This window comes from Myotis daubentonii, chromosome 4 (assembly GCF_963259705.1).
Source record: "Myotis daubentonii chromosome 4, mMyoDau2.1, whole genome shotgun sequence".
Taxonomy (NCBI): domain Eukaryota; kingdom Metazoa; phylum Chordata; class Mammalia; order Chiroptera; family Vespertilionidae; genus Myotis; species Myotis daubentonii.
The window spans coordinates 14,483,537-14,509,288 of NC_081843.1; the positions used below are offsets into that span (position 1 = coordinate 14,483,537).

General features: G+C 50.3%; 2 protein-coding genes across 8 annotated transcripts; both read right to left on the minus strand.

Moving 5' to 3' along the window:
* Positions 1-922: 922 nt before the first annotated feature.
* ECI1 (enoyl-CoA delta isomerase 1) lies at positions 923-10,942 on the minus strand. The gene is made up of 7 exons (XM_059692773.1): positions 10,800-10,942; positions 10,601-10,708; positions 7,525-7,652; positions 4,211-4,357; positions 3,530-3,651; positions 3,253-3,431; positions 923-1,187 (listed from the first exon to the last, which is right to left on the minus strand). The coding sequence occupies exons 1-7, from the start codon at positions 10,849-10,851 to the stop codon at positions 1,021-1,023; spliced, it is 903 nt and encodes a 300-aa protein (XP_059548756.1). The 5' UTR covers positions 10,852-10,942; the 3' UTR covers positions 923-1,020.
* Positions 10,943-12,059: 1,117 nt separating this feature from the next.
* RNPS1 (RNA binding protein with serine rich domain 1) lies at positions 12,060-21,620 on the minus strand. Of its 7 annotated transcripts, none has more exons than XM_059692777.1 (9): positions 21,469-21,588; positions 21,076-21,218; positions 18,403-18,590; positions 18,005-18,160; positions 17,171-17,362; positions 16,795-16,897; positions 16,190-16,343; positions 13,403-13,544; positions 12,060-12,930 (listed from the first exon to the last, which is right to left on the minus strand). In XM_059692777.1, the coding sequence occupies exons 3-9, from the start codon at positions 18,471-18,473 to the stop codon at positions 12,831-12,833; spliced, it is 918 nt and encodes a 305-aa protein (XP_059548760.1). In that variant the 5' UTR covers positions 18,474-18,590; positions 21,076-21,218; positions 21,469-21,588; the 3' UTR covers positions 12,060-12,830. The 7 variants fall into 7 exon arrangements, with proteins under 7 accessions (XP_059548760.1, XP_059548761.1, XP_059548758.1 ...); XM_059692778.1 differs by having other exon boundaries at positions 21,064-21,218; XM_059692775.1 differs by having other exon boundaries at positions 21,031-21,218.
* Positions 21,621-25,752: the final 4,132 nt, after the last annotated feature.

Genomic DNA, 25,752 nt, shown 5'->3' on the forward strand with positions numbered 1-25,752 from the left:
TCTCCTCAGGAGCCCTGGGCTGGGCAAGGACTTGTCAGGACAATGGCCTGTATCCCAGGTAAACCCATCCCCTGAGGATCGGGAGTACATGGCATAACTGACAGGGGCCTGATGAGGTTTCTAGTTTTTGGCAGGATTTGGTAACTGTCCTGAATTGTATGGTGGGAGGAAAAGCCTTTTTGTCAAAAGTTCGAGCAGGTTTTTCTTGACAAGTCTTTTTAAATTAAGATGTAGGACACTTGCAACATAGAATGCCTCTCAAATAATGCCTCCCTTGATCCTCTTCAAGTCCCTGATTTCTCTGAATTGTCATACATTCCCTCCATCTAAATGAACAAATGTGGTAGCCAAAGGGTTTTTCTCTGGGGGCAAGGGTGGGGGGGAGAGGGGAGGTATCTTGTGTGGATCATCAGGGCCCATGACTCCCTTATGCTTCTAGCAATCAGGCAGCTCAGAGGCCAGGGATAGGACAACCTGAGAACTTTAGTGACAATTCTTTTTTTTTTTTTTGTTAACCCTCAACTGAGGATATTTTTCCCATTAATTTTTAGAGAGTGGAAAGGAGGGGGTAGGGGGAGAGAGAGAAACCTCGATGTGTCCCACATTGAGCCGTTGCCTTCCATACACGCCAGGGACTGGGAATTGAACCCGTGACCCGTTGGTGTACAGGCCAATGCTCTAACCACTGAAACACACCTGCCAGGGCTTCAGTCATATTTCTTTGGGAAAGGAGGCACTCAGCGGTGACACTGCCCAGGCCCAGAATAGGTCCACCTGCCAGTTCATAATTCCCCAATCCAGACACTGCCTGCAAACCGCACCTGCCAGGCAGAAAATGCACTCGTGTATGGTGGTGGGTCTTTGGCCCTGGCTACAAGGAACAGGGCCTTCTGGGAAGATCAGCAAAACAAAGAGCTGAAAGGATTTTTAAATTGGAAAATACCTTGTTTAAACCCCCGTGGGACCAGAGTGCCCCTGGAAGGGTGCCTAAGCCTACAGCCTGTGTGGGCAGCCCCGCCGTTAGCCTTTCCTCTGTTTGAGCTTTTCTAAGTAAATCTGCAAGGACTTCTGAATGGCGTCTCTGGAGACAAAACTGACAAAGTTCTTGATGTCAGCATCGCGCTGTTTCACCAAGCGGTCTACTGTGGGCTTTCGCATCATGTTCTTGGTCAGTTGTCGAGCGTGATCTAAAGATAACAGGGTCCATGTGTGAAAATAATTCCCAACCTTCCTAAGAGAGTTCCAACACAAACTTTAGCAGAACACTTAGAAGTTAAACATAAGTAAAAAGAAAATGAAATCACCTATGTTCCCACTACCGTTATCTTTTAAAAACAGATAGGATGATACTGTAAAAACTGCCTTTTTAGCCCGACCAATGTGGCTCAGTGGTTAAGCTTCAATCCACAAACCAGGTCACAGCACATGTCCCAGTTATGGCCTCAATCCCCAGTACAGTTTGTGCAGGAGACAGCCTATCAATGATTCTTTCTCATCATTGATGTTTCCATGTCTCTCTCCCTCTCCCTTCCTGTCTCTGAAACCAATAAAAAAAAATAGTAATTTGCATTTTTAGCCTATTTATTTTCACTCAACTATATTATCGAGAACATCTTCTTATTAAAGGTTTTTGTTTTTGTTTTTTAGAGAGGGAGAAGGGAGAGAAACATCAATGTGAGACTGCCTCCTACATGCCCCCAACTGGGGATCAAGCGGGCAACCTGGGCATGTACCCTAACCAGGAATCAAACCAGCAACCTTTTAATGCATGGGATGAAGCCCAACTGAGCCACACCTGCCAGGACTTATCATGAATATTTTCCAGCCCTAGCTGGTTTGGCTCAGTGGATAGAGCGCCAGCCTGCAGACTGAAGGGTCCCAGGTTCGATTTGGGTCAAGGGCACAGGCCGAGGTTGCAGGCTTGATCCCATCGTGGGGCGTGTAGGAGGCAGCTGATCAATGATTCTCATCATTGATGTTTCTATCTCTCTCTCCCTCTCCCTTCTCTAAAATCAATAAAAACATATTTTAAAAAAAAGAGAATATTTTTCAAGTCACTCAATATATTTGGTCATCCCCATGTCTGTGAACTAAGAATGGTTTTTACATTTTTATATAGTACTAGAGGCCTGGGCATGAAATTCGTGAATCCCGGGGGTGGGGTCCCTCAGGCCAGCCTGTGCCCTCTTGCAGTCTGGGACCCCTTGGGGGATGTCCAACCGAGGGCTTAGGCCCACTCCCCATGGGACAGCCTAAGCCCTTGGTTGGACATCTTTAGCGCTGCTGCAGAGGCGGGAGAGGCTCCCACCACAGCCTCTGCACTCGCTAGCCGAGAGCCGGCTTCTGGCTGAGTGGTGCTCCCCCTGTGGGAGTGCACTGACCACCAGAGGGCAGCCCATGCATCGAGTGTCTGCCCCCTGGTGGTCAGTGCACATCACAGCGACCAGTTGCTCCACCGTTTGGTCAATTTGCATATTAGCCTTTTATTACATAGTTGAACAAAAAGGGTAATATGTTGCAATGTGAAATTACATGAAATAAAATTTCAGTTTTATCAGAACATCAACATGCTCATTAGTTCACACACTCTCTGTGGCTACCTTCATGCCACAGTTGTGACAGAGACTGTGTGACCCACAAAGCCAGAAATCCACCTGGCTCTTTAGTCTGCTGGTCCAAGTCCCTATTGTAATTAACACAACCAGCCCTATTTCTATAAACATATATGCAGGATATAAGTCCTAACCACCCTTCTAGAACCAGTGCACGTGGCCTTATTTGGAAGAGGGTCTTTGCAGATGCAATTAAGATGAGGTCCTTCTAATAGAAAGGAAAGGGAGATGTGGGATAAAGGAGATTATGTGAAGATGAAATCAAAGATTGGAGCGATGGGCCACAAACCAAGGAATGTCTGGAGCCACCAGGAACTGAGAGGAAGAAAGGAGCCTCCCCTAGAATATCTGGAGTGATCGTTGCCCTATTTACAACTTGACTTTGGACTTCTGGTCTCCACACTGTGAGAGAATACATTTGTTTTAAGCACAAATGATCCACCTGTGATTATTTGTTATAGTAGCCCCAGGGCACTAAGCCAGTCTGCATGTTCTTGACTTGCAGGGTGCACTTTTACCTGAGAACTTTCCGGTCTCACCAGGAGTATCAGGCTGGGGAGGGAAGGAAGAGAAGGGGAGGGAAGGAGGCTGTGCTTGCTCACCAGTACCCACAGTGGCTGCCCATCCCTGTGCTCCTCACCTGGAATGGCCAGCCACTTGCCCATCACTGAGAGCGCTGTGCTCTGCACCTGGTCCTCAGGCACCACCTTGTCCACTATGCCGACCTGGAGGGCCTCTGCTGGCGGGAAGAGCAACCCCAGCTGCAGAGCACGCTCTGCGGCACGGTGCCCAATGGTGTTCACAAGCGTATCTTTGAACCTGGAATGCAGACACCCACTCACCTGGGGCTGGGGGCTCCCAGGTGGGTTGGTTCATCCCTGGGCCAAGTGGAAAATGGGTGCAGTTCCTGGCCTTACCAGAAAGGGGCGACGATGCCCAGCAGGGTCTCATTCAGCCCAATGGCATATCTGGGATTGTCAGCCAGGACCCGGTAGTCACAGGTAAGGGAGATCAGGCAGCCTCCAGCAGGGCTGGCTCCCTGCAGGGGAAGCAAGACCACTGGGCTCTGGGTGCTGCTATTGCTGGTCCCAATAGTATTCCAGAGAGCCAGGGTCCCGAGGAATGCCTGCTGGTGGGTGTGAGCTCTCACAGTGACCTAACCCCCACTCCTCCCTCCGCCAGGCGCAGGCTCTCCTTGCACCTTACTTGGGTTGTCACCACATCTCTTCAGGGCACACCAGTTCTGGAGCCTTAGCTTCAGCACCTTACCTTAGGGGTCTGCCCCTGCCTTCCCCAGGTCAGGCCAAAGTGATGTTTTCAAAATGTGGGTCCAATTCCCCACTTGCTCCCCATATAGCCCTTGGATCCTGGGCCCTGCCCCCACCTCATTGAGTGAGTTGACCCCTGTGGCCCCTACCTTGTTTGTCACCATGTCACAGTGATCTGTAATGGCACGCTTACCTGTGCACATCTCTCCCCAAGGCACCCTTCCCCTCTGAGGGCTTCCCGAGGGCAGGGCCACATCTGCCCCCCCCCCCCGCCCACGCCCCCCAGCCTCCAGGGAGGCAGAAAGGCCAGTGGAGAGTGGAAACACTCACATTGATGGCGGCAATCAGCACCATATTGGACTGGTAGAGCCGCAACCACAGCTCCTGCACAGCCTTCCAGTACTCAGCATAGTGCTCCGGGTTCCTCCCGCACATTTCCCTCAGGTCCAGGCCAGCTGAGAAGACCCCGGGTCTGTCCTGGGTGAGTGAGGGAGCAAGGGCCCATTCAGAGTCCCCCTTCCAGGGCAATGTGCTCCCAGAGCAGGGGGAGCCCACGGGTGTTCAAGGGGCAGCAAAGCTGAGGTCTTGCTCAGGGTGAGGCAGGACACTGCCCCAAGGAGCCCAAAGCTGGGGCTCGAGGACTCAGCCTCCACCTCCCTCCGACTCAGTTCCTTCTCTGTCCTGGGAAGTTCTTCCCTTTCCAAATTCAAACTGGAAAAGGCAGAGCAGGCAGGCAGGGTCAGGCACTCCCCCAGGCTCTGTGCAAACCTATGTGGTATCCCAGGCAGAAAACTTAAGAGGCATGGGGAGGGCTTCTGACAGTCTGTTGGGGACCCGTGTTGATAGACTCCCGAAGGTCTAGCAAGCTGCCGACTGCTGCAGACAGGAAGATGCTGCCGTCTGGTCAGGAAAGGGGCAGTGACCAGTCAAGAAGCTAGACCTCTGCCCTGGGCTGTCACATGTAAGACAGAAGCCTGGGGAATGACTCTGAAGACATATGTCCTATATGGATGCCCCAGGTCCTGAAACAGCTGCCAAGGAAGGGAGGGAGAGCAAACACACAGGAGGAGCGATAGACGGAAATAAAGGGCTGCCAGCACAATGGGCACCAAGTTCTGTGTGTTCAAAGGATTGTTGGCCAAGAACACAGACAAGTAGGGATGGCTCAGCAGCCTTCACTTGGAAATACCCACCCCTGGGGCTCCCATGTGGACACAGCACCTCTGAGCAAAGGAGATGCTCCCACACTCCCATGGCTGGGGGATGGGGTGCTTGAGGCTGGTGGCAACCAGAACTGACTGTGGGTACCACACTGCTTATGAGAATGACAACCACCCATTGTCTGTGAAGAGCAGGCAGATAAAATATAGGACAGTCAATACTCAATGGCTTGTATGTGCAAAATACTTGGGAGGCTGACCTCTTGTTTCCATGGACTGTGTCCTACTCCTGTAACTTAAAAAGACTCAACAGAGAAAGATGTGAAGTCATTATACCAAGTCCACTGTTCCTCATGGGCCAGACACAGGGACCTGGAAGCCAGGCAGCCCTGGGTTGGGAAAGGGATGGCAGCAGGGACAGAGCTGCTCTTGCTTAAAGGACACGGCAAGAGTACATTCAGCTTCTGCCTTTTTCCTCATCCTTTTCCCACCAAAATCCCCTGGTCCCCTTCCCCCCACAAAATCCAATACATTGTATCAGCACAGACGTAGGGCAGGATAACAGCATTTGCCCATATTCAGGAAATCAAAGGCAAAGCATATTTCGGATGTGAGAATAAACCACATGATCCTAACTGGGATGGTCTCCGTTAGATAAACTAGAAGGGGTGTGGGACGACCTGTTTCTGTGATTTAGCAACACAGCGGCAGCGGGCCAAATTGCATCCCTGAAAAGGACAAGGTGAGCTCCTCACCCCCAGATCTGTGAACATGACCTCGTTCAGAAATAGGGTCTTTGCAGATGTGATCAAGATGAGGTCATACTGCAGTGAGGGGGGGGGGGGCGGTGTCTAAATCCTGTGACTGGTCCCCTTCTAAGGAGAGCAGAGACACAAGGCAGACATTTGTGAAGATGGAGGAGGCTGGTGGTGGAGACAAGCAGAGAACACCATGAGCCCCCAGAGCTGGACGAGGCCAAGGAGGATTCTCTCCTAGGGCTTGTAGGAGTCAGCCCTGCCGATGCCTTCATTGTGACCTTGTGGCCTCCGGAACTGTGAGGGTCCATTCTGTTGTTTTAAACCAGCCCATTTGTGTGCTTTGTGATGGTGGTCACATAACACCAGTGACATCATTCCACACTCATCTGCTGAGGAACTACTGTGCAGGCCTGTGCTACTCCATGCACAGGAGGCACTCAATACAGAGATACAGGTGGGGGGCGATCACGCTGTAGTGGGGAGAAAATGGGCCGTGGAGGGACAAACCCTGGTTCCCCCCTTCAGGGCCGTGTGACTTTGAGGCCTGGAGACAGCAGGGACCTTCACTGTGTGGCACCGTGTCCACAGCACAGAGGCTGGGGCCTTGGGGAAGCGATGGCTTTCCCCTTTCTTTCTGAAGGTCCTGTATTTGGTGACACACAGTTCCCTCACTTTAGAGCACAATAAAGAAAATGTCATGCTAGGATAGATCTTAAATGGAATATTTTCAGAAATTACCCAGGGTGAAAAGTTCCCAGGCAATTTTAGCATCTCCAGAAAGTTCTGCTGCGATTGTCAAAAAGTTCCCTGGGGTTCTGTCCCCAGGCCCTCAACTACCTACACCCACGAGTATCAGTCCCACCTTCGGGGAAACATGGAGTAATCTCTCTTCCAAGGCAGGGGCCACGCTGTGTTCTGCAAACCCCAGCTTCACATTGTCCACCAGGCATATACATCACACCCGGTTCCCGGGAGTCCCCTGCCGGTCCCTGTCGCTGGCAGTGCTGGTTCCCCCAGGGTCAGAGGCAGCCAGGCTCCTCAGAGCTTTGACAATACCAGGCTGCCCCTGGGACAACCTGAGGGACAAGAAAGCAGATGTACACCCACAGTGGATGCTCCAAATCTTGGCTGAAAGAGGCTGGGCAGTCTACTTCCTGCACCTTTACTGATTGATGGCAGGTCTCTAATATGGTGGCATTTAGCTTTGGGGGGCCCTCATGCTGTCTGTGGCTCCTAACTTGAAAGGTGACCCTAATACTCTTCCTGACCCAACAAATGGCCTGTTATGTTGGGTCCACATTTCACCTCCCTGGCCTGGTCTTATCGGTGTCCTCTCTTGGCACCTCTGGTGCCTGGCAGAGCAGGTAAGCCTGGTGCCCACTGGAGGAGGGTAGAAACACACGAGATGCCAAATCCTGCGGGTCTTGGTGTTAAAACCAGCCCAGGTTCTGAGGACCACCCAGGGAGGGCACCCCAGGAATCCACTGCCCAGTTTGCACAGGTCTAGACTTCATGAATCAATGTGGGCTCAGGATTGTGCCTGCAAAAACGTCACCTGCCTAGGACCACGATCCCCAGAAATCTCTCGTGGGCATCTGCGTCCAAGGATGCCTAGTTCTTCCACACTAGGATGTACAGATGGTCTCCGAGTTTGGACTCTGATCTGGTAACAGGTTCACACTTTGATCAGGGAACTCCGGGCCATGGAGCACTAACAAGCACCCACCGAAGTTAAGATGACGCCTCGGAAGGTCTTGTCGTTCTCCAGTTTCTCCAGACTGATGACGAGCTCCGTCAGCAACTCTAGGCTGAGGCTGTTCACTGGGGGGTTCTTGAACTTCATCACAGCAATCCCTAGTGTGAAAGTGAAGAGAAAGCTCATGCCCAGCATTGGAAAAGTGCCCCTAGTTACCCTGCACCCACAACCTGGCCATGGGAAGTTACATGGTTTTTAAAAGTTGAGGTCGCCCTAACCGGTTTGGCTCAATGGATAGAGCGTTGGCCTGCGGACTAAGGGGTCCCAGGTTCGATTCCAGTTGAGGGCATGTACCTTGGTTGCGGGCACATCCCCAGTAAGGGGTGTGCAGGAGGCAGCTGAATTGATGTTTCTCATCGATGTTTCTAATTCTCTATCCCTCTCCCTTCCTCTCTGTAAAAAATCAATATATTAAAAAAAAAAAAGTTGAGGTGATATTTGCATAACATAAATCAACCCTTTAAAAGTGAACAATCCAGGTCCATTAAGTAGATTCACTGTTGTACAATCACTATTGAGTTCCAGAACATTCCCATCACCTAAAAAGGGAATGCTGTACCGACTGGCAGGGCAGTCACCATTCCTCCAGTCCTACCCCCTTGCCACCACTGATCTACTTTCTGCTGCTATGATTTTTGCCTACTGTGGACATTTCATATAAGTGGAATCACATGTGACCTTTTGTGTTTGGCTTCTTTTCACTTAACATGTTTTTAAGGTTCACCTATGTTGTAACATGTATCAGCGCCTCATTCCTTTTTTTTTTTTTTTTTAACAGAGAGGAGAGGGAGAAACATCAATTGGTTGCCTCCTGTATATGCCCCGATCAGGGATCAAACCCACAACCTGGGTATGTGCCCTGACTGGGAATCAAACTCACATGGGACAACGCTCCCACTGAGCCACACGTCAGGGAAGCCTCATTCCCTTTTTAGATCGAATAACATCCCGTTGTACATTGCATTTTGTCTATCCTTTCATGTGCTGATGAACACTTGGGTTGGTTCCACCTCTTGTCTATTGTGAATAATGCTTCTGTGAACATTCATGTACAGATTTTCCTTCCACACAAGTCCACTGTCTCCATGGGAGTAGGAAACAGCCTTAGTTTCTTAAGGAGTGAGTGAGCCAACTCTGAGAAGTAGATGTGCAAAGAGGAATCCAGTGAGGTGCTCTGGTTCTCGCTTGTTTTATTTTATTTTTAACTTTTCTTTATTGTTGAAAATATTATAGCTGCCCCCCCTTTCTCCCCATTGACCCCTCCCCAGGCCTTCACCACACCTATTGTTTGTGTCCATGTGTTATTGGTTATTCTCTTCCTGCCTCCTCCCCACTTCCCTCTGAGAATCATCAGTCTCTCACATGCGTCCATGTCTCTGGATCTATTTTGTTTGTCAGTTTGTTAATTAGATTCCACATATAAACGAGACCATGTGATATTTGTCTTTCTCTGATTGACTTATTTTGCTTAGCATAATCTCCAGGTCCCTCCATGTTATCTCAAAGAATAACATGGAAGGCCCCCTTTTTTGTTTATGCTTATCTAAGGATAGAGGCAAAAAATATTGGGGAGAGGGGGTGTCGGATGTTCTTCATTCATTCATAACGCCAGCAGCAGGAAAAGCAGGAGAGACAGGGCCTGCCCTTGTGGACAGTGCAGCTGCTAGCCCGGGCCGGCTGGGGCCATCTGTTCTCACTGCTGAGCAAGGGCAGCCCCCAAGGACTTCAGATATGGCACCGTTCATTTAGGGTGCGTTTCCCTGGACCGTCCACACAAACCATTCCGTAAGAGCAAGAACTAATCCTAAAGAATCTTTTGAGGCCGTTAATGTAGGAGGAAGAGGTAATTATTACATATAAGAAGCAACCAAAACTTTCAGAAGTGAGCTACCCAAACTTGGTTCAGAAGGAAGTTCCTGAAGGTGACCCTGGAGTTTTGTGGTGCCTGGTGGGGCAGAATTCAGGACACGGGGGGAAAGGTTAAGAGGCCAAAGGTGAACATGAGTTAACAGAGAGAAATTTGGCTGAACTTGGATGAACCAGAGATAAATAACAACACTCCTGGCACAGGGTGATTATTAAAATAAATATTACAAGCGAATCTACGATCAGCTTCAGTAGCAGCACTGAAATAAGACATTTTTAAAGCACTTTTACTGCATTACTTCATCGAGGCCTCAAGGTTCCTGAAAGCTAAGTGGGTCCAGCAGTGAGGACAAAACCAGCTCTGGCTTTCACACCCCAAACTTGACTTTCCAACAAGCCAGCACAGCTAGTGAGTTCTGTGGTGGGGTGGGAACACACTTTGGTAAAAAAAAATTATCTCAACAATACTTTTTAGAAACAACATAAAATTTACCATTTAAACCATTTTTTAAGTGTACAATCCAGTGGCGTTAAGTATATATTCACAATGTTGTGCAGCCACGACCGCCATCCCTTCCAGAAGTTTAAAATGTGTTGCTGCACTTGTCGTCTGGCTAAGGCCTTACAGCGGGGAGGCCATGGCACAGCATGTCCTAAAACCCAAAACTTCGCCCACCTCTGCCCCCACGCCTGCTCCGTACCCAGCTCTGCAGTGCCCAGGTGTCTCTCTCCAAGGTGCCTTTTCTATCCCCTTTGGAAAGTGGCGGTGGCATTAGGAGTGATTCCACCTGTGGATCCTGCTTTAATTAGTGCAATATCTGCTGGGTTCTGTGCCACGGGAAAGCATTAAGAAAAATTAAAATATTCCATTCCAAACATACTTCCAATTACTTTCAATTTCCAGTTTAACAGCCTGCAGGGGCACAGACCGCAAACCCTGGAGGAGAATAATACGGCAAAGGGCACATGGAGCCGCTGTCAGCACCGCAAGGCGTTACCCCGTGTCGCCATTCCCGCCCCTGGGCGGCGGGCATGGCCGGGAGCCCGCTCGGCGGCCGGGACGCTGGCCAGGCACCGGCATGGCGCCGAGCCTCCGGGCCCGCGGGCCGCTGCGCCGAGCAGGCTAGGCGGGCGTGCGGAAGGCCGGGCTTCCGAGCTCGCGGGCGCGGGGCGCGCTTACCTGCGGCCGGGTCCGGCTCCACCAGCACCCGCTGGTTCCCGAATCGTCGGACGCCGCCGCCGGCCGCCGGTCCTGTCCGCCCGAGGGCCGCGCCCGGGAGCCAGGCCCCTGTGAACGGCAGCGCGAGGCCTGTGAGCTCGTCCCCCACCCCCGCCCCCGCCCGCCATCCCCGGCCCCAGCCCACCCGGAGGTCACGCACACGCGCGGAGCAGGGCGCGCGCCGGGACGCGCATCCCCGTCGCCAGCGCCATCTTGACTGGAAGCGGGCGGGCCGCGGCGCAGGGGTGTGGCTTCGCTGCCGGGCGGAAGGCCACGCCCCCGCCCGCGAGGTCCACTCCACCGCTGCCCCGGGTCACGCCGGCCGCGCATCTTCCCCGCCCAGGCCTCAAGCCACGCCTCCTGCAGGCCGGCGCGGTCCCGCCCCGCTTGGCTCGCCAGGTGCAACGGGCTGCGGGGTTGCAGGAACTGGCGTGGGGCGCCGGTCCCAGACAGGCCCCCCCCCGTAAATCCCACAGAACAGACCCGCCCCGCCCCCGTCCCCTCCCCCCCCTTTACAGCTGCGCCCATGGGAGGCTGGCAGGCTTCCCAACCTGGCCAAGATCAAGTTACCAAAGCAGGAGTGTTGAAACTGGGACTGCCTGCCCATAACTCACAGAGGTCATGGAGGCTTGTCAGTTTAAGGTAATAGGGACTCCGGGAACCCTGGCAAACTCACACCAGGAAACAGATGGGAGCCGGGTGCTGCCTCAGTGTGAGCTCTGCCTGCTGCCTGTGGAGGATAGTAATGTAGGCACGGCAATCCGCACAGCCTGGCGATTGAGAAAGGATATCTGCCTTCCTCCACAGCCCAGCAGGGCAGCACACTTGCTGCAGACTGCAACCGGCACTTATGTCAGGACCATTCTCCTCCACAAGAAATAGTGGGTGTTTTCATTTGCTTGATCCCACATGGAGAAACACTGAAAAGATACCCAATAAACAAATAAAGATGACCTGAGAGGCATGGGGAGCAAGCCTTCGGACCGCCTGGCAGGACATGGTCTTATTCTGACCATTCGGTTTGCACAGTGGGCACAACAAGGGTCAAGTGCAATGTCGGATAATTCGAACTTTTGCTCTTTAACACCTTAAGTGTTTCAAAGTCTTCCTCTTGGAACAAACCAATTTATGAGGAACAATATTTTTTCCCGTAGTATCAAATATAGCAGCAGCAAATGAGATCCATGTTTCCAGTCAGGCAGAACTAGAAGTTCCTGGGGATATAAAGGTGATAAAACATCTTCCTCATATATGTCTATGTGCAGGAGCAACCCAACTGACCAGTGCTCTTTTTTGATTTTAGAGGTGTGACTTTGAAAACGAAACCAATTAAGATTTTAGGCAGCCACATGTCCCTCACAATCATAGCTATCTTTGGGGCCAAGAGACAGGAAGAAAGCAGTGAACCCAACACTCAATCTGCATTCTAATCCTAGATTTATTCAACACAATTCTTTTACTCTACACAACAAAGTATAAACACATTATCTAAAATGCTACAAAGTTACAAAAAAATTTCAAAACAGAAAATTCATAGTACTGACTGTACAATAATAGCCGAAAAAGCAATGTACACGTTGCCAAGGTAACCCCAAAGACCACCACGGAGGGGGGGAAGGTCTGTGATGACCTTGCAGAGCTCTCAATTTGCTCACCAATTTCAGAGAAAAAGGAGATGTGCCACATGGATGTATGTACATGAGTACATGTGAAAACAGAACCATTTACAGCAACTAACATGGGATGTTTCTCTAGAGTCAGAACTCAAGCAGGGGAGCACAGCCAGGTTTATAGGAACAGCAGCTGCACAAAAGCATGCCCTTTCCTGAAGGATCCTCAGGCTACTAGATGGGCCCTAGGTCATCTATGGAATGGAAATGTGCTCCCAGGCTGGGGCGGCACTGCCACCTGGAACCCTGCTCTGTTCCTGTTGGCTCTGCTACTGACTCTCAGAGACGGGGAACGCGGGAACTTTCTAGCTATGAAACTGGAGAGCATCTTCATAGGCACAACCCCAAATCAACAACACTTCTGCAGCCAAACTTGGCCTTCAGAGGAAACATCTTGATGCTCCTGTGGAAGCCTGCCCCTGAGTGAGGATTCGTTTCCTACTGACTGTCCTTCAGCTAGAAAAGTGACAGAACTGGGTTGGATGGGATATACGTTTCGGGGCAGAGTTTCGGCGATTTGCTTATCGGGAGGAATTGGAGCTGGAGCGGCTCCTGTGGCGGCGGCGGCCGGGGGAACGGGATCGCCGACGCACGGGGGACCTGCGCCGTGGGGAGCGTGACCTGTGGGAAGAGGAAAAACATCAGACACTGAAGCACACACCATGGAAGCACATTTCCATTCCATAGATGACCTAGGGCCCATCTAGTAGCCTGAGGATCCTTCAGGAAAGGGCATGCTTTTGTGCAACTACTGTTCCTATAACAGCATCTCGGACTGCAGGGGCAACGCTGGCTTTTTGGAACAATTCTGTACAGTTTCCTGGTTCAATACTCCGAGTCAGGATAGCTTGCGAAGGAAAGATGTTCTGGAGTTTTGGTGCAACCTGCAAGGGCCACACCTTCTGGTGGTCTCTCTCCCTTTCTCCTGCTGTAATGAACATGAGCTTTGAAGGCGCATCATGGTGTGTGTGCACTCGTGCATGAGTACGTGTGGGGCTGAATAAAATCCCAAAGTCATTACTGTCACATTGTGGTGTAAATAAAACCAACCCAGACTGGCCCCCGTCTCCTGTGAAACCCCAAACTGACTCACCTTCTCCTCATTCGTGGGGGTGACCGACGCCACATGGGAGGTGGTGGTAGCATTCTCCTGGGAGGGCTGAATCGCCTGGGGGGTGGCCTAGGCCAGGGGGCCAGCACAGCAGTGGCTGTGATTTCCTGGCCATCAATTTGTCCTGTTGAAAAAAGGATCAAGTCACATAATATCTAACATGCCCCTAATCTAGGCCAGGCCCCATGTCAGATGTAGGCATACCATGGAAAGCAAGACAAATGGGCCCTGGGAATAAGGACAAACTCAGCTCCTCACAGAAATAACCACATAATTACTATCATTGAAGGTTTCATTTAGAAAACTCTAAGTGGGCATAGAACATTACTGGGGACTCAATCTTGATGCACTGGGATGGCCTCCCAGGGTCAACATCTAAAGAACATGCTGGAATCTGCAAAACTGAGGGGAAGAGTGTGCCGGCCCTGAGCCGGACCATGGGATTAGCACTTGAGCTTCCTTCTCAAGAACAATGGGAAGGGGACAGGCAAGAGAAGGGAGACTCACAAGGGGGTTTCACAAGAACCATGACAGATGATCAGCACCAGGTTTTGGATGAATTATCACCTGGGAAGTAGGGCTCAGGAGGAAGAAAACCTCAGGGGTGAGGGGACAAAATGAAATGAGGTTCAGGAGATGCCAAGTCTACCCTAAGAGTTTGGAAGTGCTCACAGGGAGGCAGCATGGGAAGGAGGCCAGAAGAGCCTGCAGAGATTCAGTGAAAGACCAAAGGACACTGAGCCGCAGACCCAGGAACCCCAGGAAAGCATACACTGCAACCTCAGTCTAGGAATTGCTCAGGGAACCAAGCACAGCCCCTGTGTGTCCCCACAGGGTAGAGGGCTCTTTGATCTTCTCAGCTCCAACCTTTAAGGAAATGTCAAAGGCATGGAGGGGATAACTGAGGCACAAGGAACTGTGTTCAGAAAAGACTCAAAAGGCTTAAGTATTTGCAGCCTAAGCTGGCCCTGGCACTACCAAAGCCAGCCCGTTATGAAATTCATGGTACTGATTATAAGACAACAGAGACAAATACACCTTTTGGCCAGCTGCCAGTAAAAGCCAAGCCTTTTCAGGATTTTCCTTCTGGAGACAATGTAGACTTGTTCCATTCGATGGTGCATAGCACAATATGGAAACACAAAAGTCCACCAGAATATTAAAAAAATGTGGAATGTTTATAAATCAGGTACACCTTGGATGTGTCCAAGTCTCCTGAATTTTTAGCAAGTGCACAAGCCATCAAACATGACTGACAGTCTCTAATACAAAGGTGTGACTCACAAAGCCAAAAGCTGATGCATGCAAAGTGATGGACTGTAGTTTATTCTGAACTAAACTACTCCCTAAAACAGTTCAAAGGGATTTAAATAAACTGAAACAGTCAGTGAGCTGGGGCAGAGACAAATTACACATTCCTTAAAGACAAAATGAGCCGAAACCGGTTTGGCTCAGTGGATAGAGCGGCGGCCTGTGGACTGAAGGGTCCCGGGTTCGATTCCGGTCAAGGGCATGTACCTGGGTTGCAGGCACATCCCCAGTGGGAGATGTGCAGGAGGCAGCTGATTGATGTTTCTCTCTCATCGATGTTTCTGACTCTCTATCTCTCTCACTTTCTCTGTAAAAAAATCAATAAAATATATTAAAAAAAAAAAAAAGACAAAATGAAAACTGGCCATCTGAAACTATTCACAAATGTTTAACCGTTAAAACCATTCTGCTCAATACCAAATGGCTGCAAATGTCATCAGAAACAGCTAAGATACAAGCTTTTGGAAAATGGGTTAAATTTGTGAATTCAGGTAATTTAAAAAATATTAAAAATGCTGAAATGTTAGCAAAATAGAAAAATGACCGAGAGGATTAACACTAGATTGCCCAAGGAAGTCATTTTGACTGCTTTTTAATTTCAATTAGAAAAACAATTATGTATATAAGAACACAATGTCTTAGAATTTTGTGACTTTTTGTACAACATATAAATGTGTTTATTAGTAATTGTAGTTACCTCCCCCTCCTTCATTTCCGGTATATATATGTGTGTTATACCTATATTGCCCAAAAGCAGTCATTTTGACTGCTTGGGAAATTTTAGACTCTTATTATTGAATTGAGTAAATTTCTTATATGACCAGTTCGGCTCTGTATTGAAATAACAGTTTTCATTTTTTTTCGATTACCGTCACATGATAACATACAAGTACATGATAAATTGTCGATACTTGATAAGTTGCAGTTGCTCAATAAGCTAAACTAGTACTTGTTATTCGAATCTTTATGCAGTGATACTTGTTCTAATAAGTTGTTTATTTTATTTCTTTTGCGCCCTAAATTCATGAAAGAAATGTCGAATAGAAGTGAGTTATTGGAAAAGCTAAGGAACATAAGTGAAGAGTGCTCCGATATTATTCTTTCACAATGCAGTCATTTTGACTGCTTTTGGGCAATATAGGTATATACTAAATTTCAGTCTTTCTAGTGTTAAAAAACCCCACAAAACCCACACCATTCAATCTTAAGCTTTTTAACAGATTGAAAAATTCTTAAAATGCTAATATAGTCATGTCTGCTAATTTTTTTCAATAATGTTCCATATACATGTTTTTTGGTAAAAACACACCCACTGAATAGGATTTAAAATCCCGAAAGGGCTCCAGAGAGATTTTGATGTGTAGCCACGTTAGAAAGTGGTTCTAAAGGTCCCTATATATGGTGGGTAGGAGACAGAGAAAGGAGTCCAGGAGTGCTGGTAGGGCTACCCACACCCACCTCCATCCATGTGCTTCAGCGCCTTCTCAGCTTCATCTGGATTCTCAAACTCCACGTATGCATAGCCTTTAGATAGATGGGGGTGCATCCTTTCTACAGGCATGTCAATCATTTTAATTTTCCCATAGGTGGAGAATATCTCCATGATGTGATCCTAAAGGGAAAGGAGTGTCACTAATGCTTAAGCACCAGTCACTTGTATTAGAGTCAAAGAGAACTGCCTGGCCTCGGTGGCTCAGTGGTTGAGCGTCGACCTATGAACCAGGAGGTCATGGTTCAATTTTTGGTTAGGGCACATGCCCCGGTAGCGGGCTCGATCCCCAGTGTGGGGCATGCAGGAAGGAGCAGATCAGTGATTCTCTTTCATTATTGATGTGTCCATCTCTCTCCCCCTCCCTTCCTCTCTGAAATCATTAATAAAAACAAACAACACACACAAGAATTCACCACATTGTTGGCATTGGTGGTAAATCTAGTCACACACACACACACACTTACTCCATTAAAATGAATTAATCAGTGCACTACTTGAATCATGTACCATCTATCACACAAGTCCTCCAAAAGGCTACCATCCCTGATCCACTGCATTTGGGATTCCTCACCTTGGTCACATTCCTGGTGAGCCTACCAATGTGGACTTTGGTGGGTTTAGGGGAAGGGCTCCGCCTTTTCCTTTCCTTTTCATCTCTTTTGGGTGGTTTGGATCTGATTGAAAAAACAAAATACCAAAACAATCAATTTCTGTTGTCAAAGTTTTTTTGTTGGGATGTTAACTGCTAGTGTGAGTTTTTAAATAAGGAAGCCTTTCCTACTAGTTCATACATATTATCCCTGTCTTAGAAATACTACTAGGACAGAAAGACTCCTTTTGGGTCTACTTTTAGAATAACTACAGTAACTTTATAGTCCCCCTTTGTAAACTTACGTTTACAGATAATTCACAAGTTTGGTGAGAAATGGTGTTGGAGGGGAGCTTACTTGGAGCGGGAACGCCGCCTGTTGTCATGTCTGCGCCGAGAAGGACTCGGAGAGCCGGAGGAGCTGCTGGAACTGGAGCTTCGGGATGTGCTGGAACTTCCTGAGCGGCTTGATGCTGATGAAGAGCTAGAGCCGCTGCTTGAGCCAGTGCTAGTACTGGAGCCAGAGCTGGAGGTAGAGCTGGACCGAGACCTGAGGAGTGAGATGGAGGAGGCGGGTGTTACAGACAACAGGTGGGAGCAATGTTTCTTTACAGCACAAGCAAGCCTGCACCATGCTCCCAAGAGTAAATAGCTGTTCTGTTCTCCAAGTGGCACTACGTTCCCCAGCGGGGAAAACATTTACCATCTCACACTCAAGCCAAAACCCTTGGTAGGAACGAACAGGAAACAGCATTCACATTGTGCAGTGACAAAAAAGGAAGAATGAGCTGCTTCCTACTGACACAGAAGCCCTGTCTACTGAAAGGTAAGGAAGGAGCCTGGCAAGTCAGAGCCATCAATTCAGCTTGAAAGGTAACTACTGATTGGCTGACTGAGGCTGGTTTTCAATGGAAGAAAAAAGTTCAGGGCTAGGGCAATACAATTACTCCGAATAAAAAGCACTTTAGAGAAAAATATACCCCAAGACATCTCATTCCTCAACATCTCCAGGAAAGAAAAACCAGACACCAACTTCCTATACATAACCAGAGCAAACCCCAAACCAGTTGGCCACAAGTAGAATGCCAATTAACAGAGTGTGATTTCTTCACAAATAATAAAAAAGACAGAGCTCTCCCGGGGCTCTTCAAGGGGGAAGCTAGGCCTCTCAACACAATCCCGTCAGCCCCACCTGGTGCTGCTGCTACCACTGGAAGCGCTGCGCCTCTTTCGAGTTTTATCCCTGCCACGATCCTTCTCACTCGACTCCTTGGTGGCCCCTTTATCTTTAGAGCGATCCTTGGACTTCTCATCAGAACGGTCTTTGCGTTTGGTAGGAGAAGGAGCCCTGGATGATGAAGAAGAGTGTGAGATCACATGCCCCTCTGATCAAACCCAGAAACAACAGCACAACCCAAAAGAGGGGATCCATGCGGCTACAGATCCCAGGCCATCATAGACCAAAAATGATCTGTGGCTTAGGTCACTTTGACCGTACAATGTAAGACATTTCCAATCTTCCCCTTTCTCAGAGTCCCTAGCAACAAGCACCCCCAAAGTAGCACTAGAAAAATCTGACAGAAGAATTACCTAGTGCTGGACTTTTTATTATTTTCTTTGACTCCTAGCAAGCTCTTCTTTTTCACTCCTGATAAATCCATTCTCCCCTTCTGAGGTGTTCAAAGCAGCAATGGCGGCCTCACTTATCTGAACTCTCACTTCTAACTTGAGCCAGAGAAACGATCCCTAATCGATTGCAATTTACGCCAAAGTGCAGCCTAATAACAAGATAAAAGGATTTACAGAGTGAACAAATTGACAAGGCAACAAATCTAGTTCGCAACCAAAAGCTGAGCACACAAGATGGCGGCAAAGAACACAGCAGCGAGTGTCCACAAAGCCAGGAACACCCGGGGACCACTTCCTCAGGGAAGATCCCATCTTCACAGGACACACAGTAGAATCGTCACCTCAGCTTGTCTTTTTCTTAAGGAAATGCTGGTCACTGTTATTTACCCATTTTTCACTTCTAAGTTTGACGATAAGCCCTTTACAATCCCTCAGAAATACTACAGCACATTTGCATGCAGAATAGAGAAAAACCTAAGTGAATGTGTGTGGCTCTCCTGATAGGTTTAGATCTTGTTTTATTGCTCTAATTTCCTTATAGGATACTTTGGATATATGATATTACTGGAAGCAAAAACTACTTCAAAAGTGACTGGTACTGGCATCAAAACAGAGTGGCTCAGTTGGTTGAGCATTGTACCAAAAGGCTGCCAGTTTGATTCCTGGTCAGGGTACATACCTGGGTTGTGGATTAGACCCTGGATTGGGCATGTATAGAAGGCAACTGATCGATGTCTCTTTCTCCCTCTCTCTCAAATACGCCCTCAGATGAGGTTTTAAAAAAAAAGTTTATTACCCACACACATAAATTATCCCATATGAACATTTTAAAATTAAAAGCAATGAAACAATACGTTAAAGAGTAGTCATTGTAACCACTGAACTTTGGTTCATATATGATAAAGCAAATATTGCAGAAATGTGACTAATAAAATCTAGGTGGTGGTAATGTGAGTATTCACTGTACAATTCTTTCAACCTTTCTGTATGTTTACATTCTTTCAAAGATAAAATGCTTGGGGATGGGAAGTAGACGTTGGAATTGGATGAAATACCACAGGTTAAGGATTTAGCAAAGTGCCTGAACTGCAGTACATGCTCAATAAATGGTCATTAGTAAATTTTACTCAAGAACAAACTGCTAATTCGTTATGTGCCCTATTTCCTGGGGACTGCTGCCTCAGGAATTCCCGTGAGGTTTTGTAAAATTTGCTTGAGTTGTAAGCAAAGATCTCAGGATGTCAGTACTTCTGTCCCACCTTTTTCAATAGCCTGTAAGTAAAATGGACATAGCACACCCGTTGGGATTCTGTTTCCGTGTGTGAAGGGAGTGTCCAAAATGTGAATAATGGTATGGTTAACAAAGTGCCTGGCCTTGGACAATCAAGTGAATGCTCCTCTTTTCTTGGGCTGTAAAATCTTTAATGTTTTGCCTTAAAACATTAATACAGTACAGACACCGAGCTGGCAATACCAGGTAAGGTTAGCGTCCTTGGACAATCAGTGATTAGGGTTAAGACTCTGAAGTCAGCTTGAGTTAGCTTTGCTGTGTAACCTTGGATAAGTCACTTAACCTTTCTGAGCCTCAACTTCTCACCAGTATAATGGTGAGAAGTACAGTTTCCTACACCTCAGAATTATCAAGGACATCAATCAAATTAACTCATGAAGGAGACTGGGCATCTAGTTAAGGCTCAGTAAGGGCTGTTTCTTCATGTTTGGAGGCTCTTTCCCTATAGAAACCCTTGTCCCCAAAGCCACATATCTCTGAGTGCTCAACAGGTGGTCCTTGAACAGCCCCCTTAGGATCACTAGGCGCAGCACTGTCCAACAGCGTTCCAAACATACCCTAACATTTTCTAGAAGCCACATCACAAAAAGTAGAAGTCAACAAGTGTTACCTTTTCAGCAATCGGTATAAAATCTTATTAGTATAACATTTAACACCCACTATTAAGCCTAAAAACACCCCCATTTGGTATAGTTGTATTCCAAGTGCCCAATAGCCCTATGTGGCCAATGGCTGCCTACACTGACTTAAAGATCTGCTGGAATGTACTTTGTGAAAACAGGCACCACCAATTATTCTTAAACACTAAAACTTAAACCACAGAGTAAATGAACTCTTCGTCGGGTGTGGCCGAACGCTAACCAGCAAAGGTTGAGGTTCTCTGCTCACACACGTTCGGGTTAACAGCACAGGGCTCGGGTACCTCCCCCATCCTCCGGAGAAGGTGCGCGTCCGACAGTCAGAGAGAGGAGAGAACAATTAGTTAAATCTCGAGCAGATGGCGTTCAGCTCAAATCTTCAGAGAGCCTTCCCCACTTAAAAGTACGTTTTAGGCACGATTCATGCAAAATAACAAAGAGAAAAAGCCACGTATCTCCTCCATAGGTTTTAACCTTCCCTTCTGGGTTCAGCCGTCAATCCGCGCGCCGTGACCTCAGGGGGCCGTATCCCCACGGGCTAGCACCGGGAATGGCGGGCGCACAGGGGCTCAGTGAACATTCGTGGAGTAACTGTTTGAATTAATGGCCCTGAAGGGAGGATTAGACGGCATCTATCCCACAAAGCAACTCCGCACCCACCGGGCACGGGCTTCGCACGCGACCTCGCCGCACCCGTTCACTCACAACTCCCCAGTCCAGGCGCCGAACCGCGGGCGCTTCCAGGGCAGGGCCCGGCGTTGCAGGCCCGGATCTCCAGCCCGGCGAGAGGGTCCTGAGGGCAGAGGCCACGCTCGCGGTCGTTCCGAGTCCGGTGGGCCTAGCTGGGCCTGCCGCAGAGGGGACGATGCCAGGCCGCCCTTCCGCCCGCCGCGGCTCCAACTACTTCCGGGCCGCGGCCTCGAACCCTCCCACTCCGTCCACCCCGGACCACACTCTTTTCTTCTTAGTCCCCGCGCTGCACCGCCGGGCCGCCGTCCTCGCCGCGGGGCCGAGGAGCGCGCCGGCTCCAAGATGCGCCCCGCCGATAGCGGGGCGCGACCCCCCGAAGGTCGGATGGGGTCGGATTCCCCCACTTACATCTTCCCGCCACCGCGACTTCGTCCCGCTCTCCTCAGCCGCTGAGGTCGGCGACGCTCAGTTGTCAGGGTTAGGGAGCGGGAAGACGCCGTTCGGCGCGCAGCGATGACGTAGAGCCTCTCCGCCAATGGGCGCGTGCGCTCGGAGTGTTAAAGAGCCCAGGCGGGTTGTGGGGAGATGCACTGGGAATTCTTACTCGGTCACGCCCTCTGCGGGGGTGCTGGGCTGCCCTGGGCCCCCGCTAAGCGCCTCAGGGGCCCGACACGTTGGCTGCTTGTTGGGGCTGGAAGGCCTGAGCCGTTCGGGCGGCTGAAGGGGCGGCGCGGGTTTGGCTAACGCGGCCCCGCCTCTCTCCGTGGGCCCGTGTCTGGGCTCGCAGGGGACCTGGCGGTTTCCCGGGCGCTAAACTCCTTACGGATTTGTTTCGCGCCCTGGGGGACCGGGCGGTGGCAGCGGCCTTTTGGCTGCAGGTCTTGGAGGCCCGCAGGGCATGGGCATGTGCGTGGGCGGGTCAGCGGATGGGTTCGTGCGGTTAGAAACCACGCGTGGTGTGCGTGTTGGCCGTGAAGACTGGCTTCTGCACTGGCGGAACTCGGCCGGAGGGACCGGACGGGGCAGTGCGGCCAGCACGGACGGGGTACGAAAGGCAGAAGACAAGGTGCCAAAGGGAAGGCGTCTCGGAGGAGGTGACACTGCAGCCCCGTGGAAGGGCGCGCCGGCAGAGGGAACGTCATATGCAAAGGCGCGGAGACTCGTTGGAAGACGCGGAGGGAGGCCCGTGTGGCGGCTCGAAGGCCGGGGCTGGGAAGGTGCAGTTCAGCGGTGCGGGGGCACGTGGAGGGTGAGCCAGATACCGCCTGAGGCCTCCCCGCTCCCCCCAACCACCCTCCCTGCCTGTGGACGGCGTGGCAGGGAGGCACAGGAAAAGGCAGAAGAAGAGGTGAGGGTGTAGAGGCCCCGACCCGGCCAGCCTACTTGAGAGGGCCAGGCTTTGGGTTTTGTTCCCTTTTGTGCCAACCGCTAGCCCCCACTTCCGCCCCCCCCCCCCCCCCACCCCGCCTCGGTGTCTGGCAAGAAGTCCTTCCTTGACTTATTAGTGGAAGGAAGGAATGTGCACCCAGCCCCAGACGTTGTCTGCACAGTTAGGTGCTGTGAGGAAGAGAAGGGAATAGATCCTAGATGATTTTTTTTGGAGGAAGGAATCCATGTGACTTGGAGACGGATTAGATGTCATCGGGGAGGACTGGCTTGGTGACTTGGGGTGGATGGACGGTGCTGTGGATGCCCTCTGCAAGTCATTGCTCTTGTTCTACTGGTGTTCCCAGCCAGTGATGGTGACTCCTTTCCCTCCTCCAATAGTGTCTCCCACCCAGGGATGTCAAGTGTGCCCCTAACACCCCACCCTGTACTGAGGGTGTCTGAGGAGTCCGGACAAATGAGGCGTGGGAGGAGCAACTTGCTCCCCCCCCCCCCCAGTCCCCCCGCCTCCCCCAGACCCCTCCGCTGAGGCACCAACATGTTCCTGGGGCTGGGTTGGCAGGTTGAGTCCGTCTGGGTTGGTGTCTTCCCTTTGGATTTAGATTTGATGGCAGGGATGAGGGGACATTTAGAGCAAGTTAAATTCTCTGCCTCACTGTCACCTCTGCCAAGGCCAGGCATGGAAGGGTCAGTGGAACCGAGGGGCAGCCCTGGTCCTGCAGCAGTGCAGAGGCCCAGTGTTCGCACTGGGGCTGGGGTGGCCTTGGTGGTCCAGGCCTGGAGGTCTGTGAGGAGGCTGTGGCAGCATGCTGGAGCCCCACACATCCTGGGCCAACCCTCAGTGGGTGCCTGAAGGGCCTTGAACTCCAAGTCTTTGCCCAGGGCAGCAGTGACATCCCGGTTGGGAGGGGGGCAGGCCCATGTCCCTAGCATGAGCAGAGAAGGATGGGGAATAACCAGCTGGCCTCACAAACCCCCTCTGCTTTTTGAAAATGTCCTAATGTAATATACTAGTAATTTGACATGCATTTAGATTTTAACACATTTAATCTTTTTTTTATATTTAGGAACTTTTATTGAATTTATTGGGTGACATTGGTTAATAAAATGACAGGTTTTGGGTGTACAGTTCTATAATCTGTGTATTGCATTGTGTAACACGTTTTATATAAAATGTGATTTATCGCCGAAACCGGTTTGGCTCAGTGGATAGAGCGTCGGCCTGCGGACTGGGGGGTCCCAGGTTCGATTCCGGTCAAGGGCGTGTGCCTGGGTTGCGGGCATATCCCCAGTGGGAGATGTGCAGGAGGCAGCTGATCGATGTTTCTCTCTCATCGATGTTTCTAGCTCTCTATCTCTCTCCCTTCCTCTCTGTAAAAAATCAATAAAATATATTTTAAAAAAAAATAAAAATAAAATGTGATTTATCACATGAAATTAATCAAATTTGTTTCTAAATATTACTGATTTTTGTTATCAAAATCAGTAGGGGCTGCAGGGCCGGGTCAGCTGAGCTGTGGGTTTGGGAGCCTGTGCTGGTTTTAATGCTCAAAGCCCCATGTTTGTTTCTGCCCCAAGGAAGTCAGTAGTAACGCCTGAGCTGCCCACTCTGGGACGGTCACAGGGAACAGGATGGGGCCTGGCCGGAACTGGGTGCAGAGCAGGTGAATTGTGTGCTGTGGCACTGGGTAGGCCTCAGGCCATGCTGTGGTGTTGAGTGGGTTTGAGCTGTGTGGCCAAGCCCCCAGCCCTCCCCCCTTCCCTGTGCCTCACACAGCTAGTCACCTTGGAGCTTCTCTGACCTCAGAGGCCTCTGAAGCCAGCACCTGTGGGGTATGGGCCAGGCCCAGGAGTGGGGCCTGGGCAGCAACACGTGTTAAGGAAGGCAGGCAGGGGCCCTGCTCCCCAGGCCTGACCCCACAGCTTCAGCCCCTCCCCCTGTCTGCTTGAAGCCCAGACTACGTGGGCCCATCAGGTGGGGATGGGACTCAGGGCCCAGCACTGTCCTGCCTCCTGGCTGCCTCTCCTCAGGTGCCTGGACCTCTGCATTGTTGCCCCTTCTCTGGTGGTCTCCAGGCCCACCTTCCCTGAGCTCCCTCTCATGCAGGGTCCCTAGAGAGCCCGCTGTTGGGGAAGGCAGACGGTTGCAGGAGCTTAAACATTCCGGGGTTTGGGATCAGACCTTAGCAGGGTTCAGGGAACAGAGCCTTTTGTGTGGAGGGTGGGATATCGTACACTTGCCTACTGGCCTCAGCTGTGGCGTGGGGTGAGCAGCCTAACCCAGCGGTCGGCAAACTCATTAGTCAACAGAGCCAAATATCAACAGTACAACGATTGAAATTTCTTTTGAGAGCCAAATTTTTAAAACTAAAACTATATAGGTAGGTACACTGTTATTAACTTAATTAGGGGACTCCTAAGCTGGCCTTTGCTAAAAACGTCCTCAATCTGATTGAGGTATGTTTGCTGAGGTCAACCCCTTCCAATTCTCCCATCCACACTGGTCTTGTATACTTGTTTCAGATAGACGAGTGTGGATGGGAGAGTTGGAAGGGGTCGACCTCAGCGAATGTACCTCAAAACAATGTACCTCCCCCGCGCTGCCTATCCCGACCGACACCCCCCACTTCTTCTAACGCCACTTCTTCAAAATAGACTGGCCCAGGCTGAAAACCAACTTCTGCGCATGGGCCACGAAGTTTCAATCGCACTGTACGCGCGCACCCACACGTGGTATTTTGGGGAAGAGCCACACTCAAGGGGCCAAAGAGCCCCATGTGGCTCGCAAGCCACGGTTTGCCAACCACTGGCCTAACCCTAACTTTGGTGTTGGTGTGTGTGGGGGGTGCCTCTTAGAATGTTTGGGCCATCTCTGAGATGCAAGAGTGGATAGAACTTAGTCCCTCTGGGTCCAGGTAGGGCCCAGGCCAACTACCCAGGAACGTCCATCCCTCTGTCTGCAGGTGACACTCTGTCCCTCAGTGCAGCGGGCAGGCTCTGGATGAGTGTGGGCAGCACTCACCTTCACATTGGCCCACCTGTGTGCGAGTGGGGGTCCCAGAGGGCCTGGCGAGCCTACGCCCGAGGTGAGCTAACAGCAGCAGGCACGGGGTGTCACTTGATGGAGCAGCAGGAACCAGCTGCCCTGGTTGGCAGTCTAGCCTTATGCCAGCCTTTGGAGCCTTCTCCCCCTCATCCCCAGAGAGCCTGTGGCCGCCCTTGGACCTGCCTTCCAGCCTCCCCTCCCCTCCGGGTGCTGGCCTTGGCTCACTCCTTGGTTTTGTCTGCTGCTGCTTTATGAGGCCA